This window comes from Brassica napus, chromosome C7 (genome assembly GCF_020379485.1).
Source record: "Brassica napus cultivar Da-Ae chromosome C7, Da-Ae, whole genome shotgun sequence".
In the NCBI taxonomy this organism is placed as follows: domain Eukaryota; kingdom Viridiplantae; phylum Streptophyta; class Magnoliopsida; order Brassicales; family Brassicaceae; genus Brassica; species Brassica napus.
The window spans coordinates 52554290-52564848 of NC_063450.1; the positions used below are offsets into that span (position 1 = coordinate 52554290).

At 33.5% G+C, this 10559-nt stretch overlaps 1 protein-coding gene across 3 annotated transcripts; it reads right to left on the reverse strand.

The window, feature by feature from the left end:
- Positions 1 to 799: 799 nt before the first annotated feature.
- LOC106423380 (sister chromatid cohesion protein PDS5 homolog C) lies at positions 800 to 6295 on the reverse strand. Of its 3 annotated transcripts, XM_048763299.1 has the most exons (14): positions 5929 to 6295; positions 5432 to 5635; positions 5174 to 5355; positions 4819 to 4945; positions 4551 to 4742; positions 4375 to 4413; positions 2973 to 4289; positions 2783 to 2896; positions 2426 to 2499; positions 2228 to 2279; positions 1988 to 2068; positions 1863 to 1912; positions 1695 to 1754; positions 800 to 1604 (listed from the first exon to the last, which is right to left on the reverse strand). In XM_048763299.1, exons 1-14 carry the CDS (start codon positions 6028 to 6030, stop codon positions 1130 to 1132), a joined length of 3069 nt encoding a protein of 1022 aa, XP_048619256.1. In that variant the 5' UTR covers positions 6031 to 6295; the 3' UTR covers positions 800 to 1129. The 3 variants fall into 3 exon arrangements, with proteins under 3 accessions (XP_048619256.1, XP_048619253.1, XP_048619255.1); XM_048763296.1 differs by having other exon boundaries at positions 1863 to 2068; XM_048763298.1 differs by lacking the exon at positions 4375 to 4413 and having other exon boundaries at positions 1863 to 2068.
- Positions 6296 to 10559: the final 4264 nt, after the last annotated feature.

A 10559-nucleotide genomic window follows, 5' to 3' on the forward strand; every position in this document is an offset into this window, starting at 1 on the left:
TCAAGATGCGTCTAATATTAGTCGAAGATTGCGAGTCTCGCGTGCTGACTAAAACCTCGTGGTCGTCTCTTTGCAGGCTTCATCGTGTTCGTCATAATGTGCATATCGTTCTCGGGCTATCTGTTTGTTAGTGCCACGTGCTACATTAAGATTCGTTAATATACAATAAGGAGAAATAAAGGAAACATATTGCTACTCTCGGCCTATGAACAGAGGGAAATATAAGAGTATGGGATCATGGACCACATGTATTCACCAAGACCTTCCATGTATTATATACATCACATATTACATCTTAATTTTTATACACTTAATTTGTTTTTATTTTTTTCTTTCAGTTTGTTAATGTCTTAGATCTTGTTCTCACATGTATTCACCAAGACCTTCTATATATTATACATCACATATTACATCTTAATTTTTATATACTTGGTTTGTTTTTATTTTTTCTTTAAATTTGTTAATGTCTTAGATCTTGTTCTGATTAATACTAGTTTGTTTCTTTTCTTGTCATGATAAAATAAAAATATATTTTAACTTGCATTTCTTATGTGCAAAATCACCAAAGACCTTAAGATGATCAGATCTAGGGAGCCTTAAATTCTTGCTGCAAGGCTGTTTGATAGATATCTCAAGTCGAAAGCTTTCCTTGATCATCGTGTTATAATAAAAACGTACATGGAATGTCCCTTAGATAATGGGCGGCAACCATTGGATTTAAGAATCTCCAAGCATCTCGTAAAGTAAACCTTTAAATATACGTTTAAATATACGTAATATAATTTTCTGAAGTCTTTAGTCAACTTAGAAACAAATCCTTTTAAAACTGAATAAAATACATTCGGCAAATTTGTCTTTGAGGCCTCTACAACTCTCTAAATTCACAAAGATTAAATTATTTGGGCGACTAAAGAAAAATCCGCTGAAAATCGAACCTAAAAGTGCAAAAAAAAAAAATCCAATCACTACTACTACTACTACTACGCTTCTTGTCTTAAAAACAAAGACAACACTTGTAATTCCCAGACGACGTTAAGACCCATCGATCCACAACCACCAACACCACCGCCATTGTGCTTAGCTTTCCACCTTGAATTACATAAAGAGAAAGTCTTTCCTGAGGCCAGACTCATCGCTTCCTCTTCTTACCGGACTTAGCCTGCGACTTGCCTGAACCCACTGGTTTCCCTTTTGTTGCTGGTTCTGGCGCCTTTGGTGTCTCTTCAGATTCTGACTCAGCATCGCTCTCCTCGCCCTTGGAGGCAGGTGTAGAGTTTGCTTTGCCTTTCGCTGCTTTGCCCTTTGCTGATGAAGATTTTGAAGGTCCTCCTGGCTTGGATTTTGGAGTAGTTGTAGTCTTGGACGAACCTTTGGATGTGCCAGATTTCGATATCTCTTTCTTCGACTTGCTGGTTCCTGATTTACCAACTGTTTTGGGGATTTCCTCTTCCTCGCTCAACTCGTCAGAACTATCCTCTTCTTCTTCTTCTCTACTAGCTTCTTTCGGATCCTTTGGTTTGCTCTCTGTTTTCTCATCCTTGGACTTCTTACCGGACTTGGAAGCAGGAGCAGCTTTAAGCTTGCTGGAACCAGCTCCACCACCCCTAAATCAGAAACAATATTTGCTTATGAGTAAAGAACTTTTTAGAGACTTCAACATCTTTTTTGAACTATTTGCTTTCAGTTTCATTTACTTTTTCCCTGACGATTCCATCTTTGATTGCTTGCCAGTCTTAGCTTTCTTTCTCTGGGGCCTGCATGGAGAATTACCAAGCTTGGTCATCACAAGAATACCAAACTCATCTCAAAACATCTAGATTTTCTTTCTAGTGCCTCATAAGAACTAGAGAAGTAACACTTACTCTCGGGAGGCTTCTTTCTCGTGAACCGTCTGATCAGCAGCTTCTTCACCCTGCTGACAGGAAATGTTCAAAGGGGATAATGGAAAAAAGAAGAAGTCAGAGATGAATGAAATATAATGCCCCACCTCTGTTTCTGATTCATCCAGAAAATGCCACTTCTGTGTCTTAAGATTCAAGATTTCTTGATCTCCATCATCATAGATAACCTGAAGACGAAGATAGCAACAACATACAACAAATAAAACACCATAAAATGCACTGAATCTAATACAAAACATGTACAATCAATAGGCTAATGGTTCACCACAAACAAATTAAGACGAACAAAAGAGATTTATCGAGGAGATTGATAAAATTGGGCCTACCAGGTGCTTCTTCTTAGCAGAATCATATGAATTGACCACACCTTTATAATACCTGCGACAGTAATCCAATATTCAGTTACAAGACAACTATTAAGTTGTTAGTGCAAATTCAGCTATCTACAAGAAAATACAAAATAGAGAAGCGGATTGCATTATTGTAAATCAAATATAATTCCTAAAATAATACAAAGTGCTTACGCTTTATCTATAGGCCACCAGACTCTGACCCTCGACCCAACTAAATCTTCACCGTGGCTTTGGAGATCAGATGCCTGCCAGGGAATCAATTCAGTATGAAGAAGTCTACCAAAAAAATGGAAAAGAAAAATTTGCACAAAAAACCAGTACGAGTAAAGGATTAAACAAGAGTCGCATAAGCTCCACAGAAGGGAACGAACAGGTTTTAAAGAGAAAAATATCTCAACTTGAAGAAAATAAGAAGCTGAAATCATGCACGCACAGTTACTACTGCAAATGGCATCTAGTAGAACATGATTTTTTTCACACGTTCCTTTATGTGTAATAATTATGATAGGTGAAATTACGAAAACATACTTTCTCTTTGCTTAGACTTCGTTTTCTCTTTGTGTTTGTGTTAGGACTTCCTTCTATTGGTTGCTTCACTTCTTTCTTTGACTTCGAGGCTGACTTTACAGAGGAAACAGCTGGCTGAAACACAATTAAAGGATATCGGTAAAAGGACAGGAAGGCAGTATCGAATCATACAGGTCAAGGAAGAACTTACTTTTTCGCTATCACCTGAAGAAGTATCTAATGAGTCCTCATCCATGGCTTTCCCACGTCCTGGCTTTTTCTTTTCCTCTTTTGGCTTTGAGGATTCTTGTACATTTTCACTCTCAACTACCTTTTTCTCTGACTGCTTTGCAGCTTTTGTCTCAGAGGTGCCTTTCTTCGGGGGAACAGTACACTTGGTTTTACTTGAAGAAGCAACCTTCTTTCTAGAATTTTTGGTAACTTTAGCTTCAGAAGTGTTTGGTTCTTCGGAAGCTTCTTCAGTAGCACTAGCAGCTAATGGTTTGGCCTCCTTCGTCAAGCTCTTATTTTTCTTCTGGTTTGCAGTCTTCTTAGGCCGGTTTTCCTCAACAAGATCTTCAGCCCTAGATGGAGAACTAACATTGGCAGTTTCATCAGCTGATGTCTTAGATGGCAAAGCCTGCACACTTGTTTCCTTATCATTTGCAGTCTTCTTAGGCCGGCTTTCCTCAACAATATCTTCAGCCCTAGATGGAGAACTAACATTGGCAGTTTCATCAGCTGATGTCTTAGATGGCAAAGCCTGCACACTTGTTTCCTTATCATTTGCAGTTTTCTTAGGCCGGCTTTCCTCAACAATATCTTCAGCCCTAGATGGAGAACTAACATTGGCAGTTTCATCGGCTGATGTCTTAGACGGCAAAGCCTGCACACTTGTTTCCTTATCATTTGCAGTCTTCTTAGGCCGGCTTTCCTCAACAATATCTTCAGCCCTAGATGGAGAACTAACATTGGCTGTTTCATCGGCTGATGTCTTAGATGGCAAAGCCTGCACATTTGTTTCCTTATCATTTGCAGTCTTCTTAGGCCGGCTTTCCTCAACAAGATCTTCACCCCTAGATGGAGAACTAACATCGGCAGTTTCATCAGCTGATGTCTTAGATGGCAAAGCCTGCACACTTGTTTCCTTATCATTTTCAGAAGAAATGGCTGCTTTAACAGTTGAATCATCAGGACGCAAACTTAACACATCCTTGCTCTCCAGGAGTGCTCCAGGTTCAGTCTCTTCCTTGATATCTGAAGTTTTTGATGAATCCACCTGTATGGCAGAACTGGGATCTTTTTCCTGAGGTTGGTGTTCAACATCAGGCTTCTCTTCAGAAGTATTATCCAAGTCAGTGTTGCAAGGATTATCGTCTTTAGCATTCGTATCATCTTGCTTCTTTATAGACTCAGTATCAACAGAAGAATTATTGTGTTGCGCAACGCCGTTGCTGACTCCTGACTTACCAGATTCATCCTTAGGTGCATCAGTTCGCTCGGGTGTAGCAATTACTTCCTGTTTATCCTGCTGATTGGAAAATAAAAACCAATTAAAAATCTACTTCAGGAAACTTATTTCTCAATGCTGATTTAAGGGAAGAGCTATATGCCTCTACTTCTGCTTCCTTTTCTAAATGACCTTGACTATCCTGCAGGTTAAAATAATGGGAGAACGGTATAAGAGCATGTAATGTAACTGGACGACCAAAAGATGAGGAAGTTCGACAAAAAAAAAACGAGTGAGAAATAAATCTGGCTGGGTAAATAAACACATGAGAAGGCTTACCTCTTTTTCATTCTCAACAAGTTGGTCGTGCTGCAAAGCACTGAATGTCCCTTCACATATCGAAGCCACTATCTTACTATACTTATCTAAAGAGACACCCGACAATTTCACTGCTTCGGTCAGATACTTTTTGAGCTTGCTAGCAGAGTTACTGAGAACTCGCTCTGCCAACCCCCGTGCTACTTGGGGAACCTGAGGACAAGTTGAAAGAGTTAGCAAAAGAGCACCGGTTGCTGAAACATAACTAGCGAGACCATCAATGTATCACCTCATCATCCTCTCTAACATAATGTAGAATGGGTGAAAGCATCTTTGGAGGTATCTCCTCGCTTTCCTCTAAAACAAGTGTCATAATTTTCTCCATAGATGAAAGTACGTTCTCTGGATGAAAGTCCCTGAAAAGTAAGATGAATTAATCATCAAACAAACATGACATCGAGTGAGAAGGTTGAAGATGCGCGGAGAGAAAGTAAAAACCAAGTTTCTGTAAAAGAAAAAGTAATCAGAATGATAATAGTCACCAAATAGATTAATATGATGTTCTGAGTGGTAACAAACAAAATGTGGCATAAGGAATCTAAAGGAACAACTAAAATATTACTGGATTTATTAATGATTGTTACCTTATAGCCTTGAGGAAAAGCTGGAACATCTCAATAAGAAGCGCATCACACTCAAGATCCAGCATCACAACGCAAGATCTGACCTTGGCCACAGTTTCAAGGATCGAGATCCTCTTGGAGTAGGAGCGACTAAAATAGTCAGGCAAATTCGCAAACGAAGATACAATTAACTTAAACACTTCCTGCGCATAAACAATAAGAAAAGAGTCAGCAACCAATCACAATCACCTTTCCTCAAGGAAAAAAAAATTAACATACCTTCATGTGATCATCATCATAAGGAGCTTCAGGAGCAGTTATTCTTGTAATCTCGCTGATGCAGGCAGCGACCGCAACTCTCACATCGTCGTCTGAATGCTTGAAGAGTTTTCCAGCGACTAATGCTTTCATCAGCGGAGAGAGTGCGGTTTGCATCGACTCGTGAGGTGACTGGTCAACATCTATGAGCCAGACGAAGAGTTTCTGCAGCGAAATACAAAAGAGGATTTCAAAATCACAAGTATCCTCACCACACAACTGAATCTGAAAACAGATTAAAGAATTGAATAACCGTTCGTATCGCAATTTTAATCACTACACTAAGGAGGAACTATCGAGAAGAATCATCTATTCGCTACAGAGAAATCAAAACTAAGCAAGATCTCGACACGTAGATTCGTTAAAATCTATATAAAGGAATCCACACTAAACGCATAGCATTGCACGAAGCGGGAGTACAGCGGAAGAGATAGAGCGAGACGGTGGAGGAGGCTCACGTCGAGGAGAAGCAGAAGCTCGTCGAGCGAAGAAGGCGGATCAGTAAGCTGTTCTCCTGCTTCGAGAATCTGATTCTCGAGCTCTTTATCAGAATCCGACATGGCTCCTTCTCTTCTTCGCTCTCGTTCGATTGTATCGACGATTAGATCTCTATGAACCCTAGATTCGATTCCCAGCACGAATAGTATCTTAGCTCCTCCTTCGATTCCAGAGACGACGAGAAAATCTCCACCAGTGTCACTGAGCAACACGCTTAGGGTTTTCTCCTCTTTTTTTGTTTTTTTTGTTTTTTTTTGTTTTTCTCTCTCAAATCTTAACAGTTTAACAGAAAACCAAAAGGAAGTAAGAAAATCTTCTCAGACGCGACGCTAGAACCCTCGGCGCCGTTAAATATAGTATTTACTAATAATTATTAATATGCATGTATTATGGTTTAAACATGATGATAACTGATTCTGTATATTTTTAATTATTTTAGTTTTCTTTTAATTTTATCTCGGTGTTTGTGTTTTCTTCACGAAAAAAATCCATAAAACTATGAGATCACGAGAGCATAAATATATATCAAATATTACATACAATAAAATAAATTAAAAATGTAAACTTTTTTTTGACAACGAAGAATGTGAACTGTTGGTCTTTATTAATTTATTTTGTATTTTTAAACCAGAAAAATGCATTAAATTACCAAAAAAATCATTGAAACACACGGATTCAAGTAAACTTTAGAAGAATTTTTTTTTAAAAAATGAATTGAGATAATGATAATATTTCATTGGTTTACTTGATAAATATATACATTAACTTATCTTAATATTTCATAAGTTTACATTTCATAAAACAAAAAAAGTAGATAATGATAGTTTTATTATTATAGTTATTATAGAATGATAAATCTACTTTAGCCGTTTTAGAAACTAAACCATTAAACACATGTTCATAACATGATTACATAGTGAACTCTCTAAACTTAATAGCAAAATATAAGTTTTCTTATATATTTAACAGTAATAAAACATACACGTGAAATAACTACCATTAAATAATTTATAATAACTAATTCATAATTCCAAACTGTATGTAACAAAACCGATTTGCTTCCTAGTCTTTCAAACTCAACGAAAGAAAGAAAAACATAAAACTCCAACTAAACATAAAAAAATATCGAAAGTATATAAATATAGATGTCAAGAACCCAAAAAAGATCTAGAGATAAAGAGAGAATTAAGCTCTGATGTTGTTCATATAGCCGTTAATGCAAACAAGTCCAACCAATAATATTGTTTGATCTGCACAAAATGATTGAACCACTGAAAAAAGAATGTTCACATCAGCATGAAAGTGATGAAGAGAACACAAGCAATTGAAACAACCAGAAAACACTATACCTAGAGGATGAAACAAAAACTATAACCGATACAACTTGGAATGAACGAAAAAAATGAAACTATAGAGTTTAAAACCTCTTACGTCACATGAAAATAATAATTGGTCTTCACTTGTGAAAGTTAAAATATTTATAATTCTAGTTTCAATTAGAAAGTTCGAGATAGTTATATTATTTAAATTAATAAATTAATGATTTAAGCTAAAACTAATAAGAATATGAAAAATAAACAAAAATTAGCTAAAATCATGGAGAATGTGACAAATCAGCAAAATCTCTTTATTTAATAGAATTTCAAAATAGTTATATTATTTAAATTAATTTATTTAAATATTTAAGTTAAAAACTAATAAGAATATGACAAATAAACAAAAATTAGCTAAAATTATGGAGAGTGAGACAAATAAGCAAAATCACTTCATAAATAATAGTATAGATAACTTCTTTTTTTGTAAACTATAAATATATATAATCTTTAAGAAACAAAAAATATATATGTAAGTAATGATTTTATAATAACTAGTCATCTTTTTTATGATGTGTTGATTTCTTCTTGTAATTTATTTTTTTTTTCTTTTTTGTTGGCTTCTTTAAAATATAATCCAACATTCAAGGGATCCAGTATCCGATTTTTTCCCTTCCTCCGGATTTCACCATGACTTATATAAACTTGTCTTTCAAATCCACCTTTGAAATATTTTCCGTCAATTTTTGGGAGGAATATTGTGGCACATGAAAATTATTGAAAAATGTTCATAAAATACTGGAGAACAAACATACGCTTCAATTGCTAACTATGAATTGAATAAAAAATAAATAAAAGAATGAAAAAAAATACTCAGTCTAGGAAATGAAAAAGCCAGAAACATATGAATTTGTGTTTATTTCATTCCTCGTAGAAATTAGAGAGATAATTTTTTTCTTCATAAGTTTTTTTTATTTATAAGGAAATGAAAAGACTAGAGTGGATCCTATGAATTTATAATCCGACAAAAAATTCAACATGAATGGTACTCCCTCCGTTCCCGAAAGTAAGATGTTTTAGATTTTTTATTTGTTTCACAAAGATAGATTTTCTATATGTTTAAAGTATTTTTTATACTTTTAAGAAACATTAAATGAAAATATTTGAATTGGTTAAATTTCATTGGTGAAAAGTTATTGGAAAATATATAATAAAGTAAAAGAAAAATTAAATTATAAACATTTATTGAATTATTAATAAGCATGAACACTTTAGAAAATCTTATTTTCGGGAACAAAGAGAGTATAAAATTTGAGAAATGAAAAAAAAAATCATAAATTGTGGTCATCAATTAAAGCCATAGATTGTTAAATTTCTCATTTAAATCACCAAAACATAACCGAAACCATCTCTAAATGCTTTTGGGGATTTTAAACATAAATTTTTGCTAATTTAAAATAAATAATGCTGATTAAACAATGATATTTTAATTTACAAAAAAAAAACAATGATATTTTTAGAATGGCAAACAACATTCTCTATAAGATGTTATACTGCAAAATGTATGAAAATTCAATAGGTAGAAGATATATATATATATTGCTAAGCAGTCAATAAACATGTAAAAGAGAGTATAATTTAAATTATACAATATGTAAGTATTATACTCATCTGATAGACAACCACTGGGGGCATTAGACAATGATTTGATCTATGTCGTTTGCTCGCACCATCATGTCAATTCTCAACCTTCGACTGGATCGCAGTCAGCTCCATTTACACACACAAAACATTTTGGTGCATTTATAACCTTTCAGAAACAGCTACACATCTCATGGTAAGTATCCATGCAAAACTAAAGTTGTTTATCTCCACATTTTCTAATGCTTATTTTGCATTTTCATCGTTGAAACTACTACTCTCAATGAAAGCGCACATTTTCATTGTTGCATTTTGGAGATCATTATGTGTAATGAGGAAATTTTGGATAATCAGATGAATGAGCGAGCCAATGAGGAATGAACAAATACAGATGTCATCCAAGACAGTATAGTTAAGTTTGGAAAAAAATTAAAAACAAATATTGTGCTTTTATTGAGCGTTGAACTCAAGACCTCCCGCTTACTAAACGGGTGCTCTAACCAACTGAGCTATGAAAACCTTTGTACGGACATGTGCATTAGTCTATTTATCGTATGAATAACATTTTCTTGGGATTTATTATTATCTAATCTAAACACAGTATTGTTTATAAATAATAATTAAATATTTTATTCAGTTCTATAGTTCATTAAAAATATAATATTGATATATATGAATATCTACGAAAATATATATCTGAAGTAATCTATGATAAATGGTTTAAATCACATTACTATAACTATTTCAACCTATAAAATCTGTATATATAAAATTATACGGCAAAAATCTATGTTGGTAGTAGTAAAAAAAACTAAAAAATACATTCGACGAATTATACACCAACATGGCTATATATTGACCAATACACGAACAAATTGATGGGGATATGCAAAATGCAAAATGCAAAATGCAAAACACTATCAAAACGCTCAAGCCATTATAACACTCATCATTGCCAAGTAAGATCTCATAGCTGGTTACTAATAACTCATAAGAGATCACTCAAGCTGTGGCGAATCCAGAAAAGTAATTTAGTGGGTGCACTAATATTAATTTAATAAATATTAAATAATATATTAAAATATTATATTAATTAAAATATAAAGTAAATATTTATTAAATTTAATACCATAAAATATTTTAAATATTACTTTTCATCAGTTTTCCACTATTGCATTTATAATATTTAAATTTATTTTAATAAAATAGAATAGATAATTAATCATTAAATTTTTGTATATTTACAACAAAAATATCTGTTTACAAAAAAATGTTTTTTTCTGTAATGTTTTACTACAAAATAAGAAGTTTGTTTAAAAGTAAGATATTTTGTTCTTTTTAGAGTTTAATGATAAACTAGTAATTAAAATTATACAATACAAAACTTAAGTATGTTGTTTTGGAGTTTAAATTATTTTTATTTACTTAAATAGGCTAAATTTTTTTATAGTTAGAAACTTTTAATAGATAAAGATTTTAAAACATAAATGTCTTTTAAATTCAAGATATATTGATTTCTTAAATCGAGTGAATTATGTTTAAATTGTTAAATACATTTGATATATTGGGTTTCTTTCTAGAGTTTATCTATTTTTGTGGGTGCATGTTATAAATTATTATGGGTGAACATACAAATT

What these genes read in the sequence shown, in the direction of transcription:
- LOC106423380 (XM_048763296.1), bottom strand. Translation starts at nt 6,030, where the DNA reads ATGTCGGATTCTGATAAAGAGCTCGAGAATCAGATTCTCGAAGCAGGA. An exon ending in TTGTTGAGAATGAAAAAGAG is followed by an intron (nt 4,414 to 4,550) that starts GTAAGCCTTCTC and finishes TTTAACCTGCAG; the next exon opens with GATAGTCAAGGTCATTTAGA. An exon ending in CTTCAGGTGATAGCGAAAAA is followed by an intron (nt 2,897 to 2,972) that starts GTAAGTTCTTCC and finishes ATTGTGTTTCAG; the next exon opens with CCAGCTGTTTCCTCTGTAAA.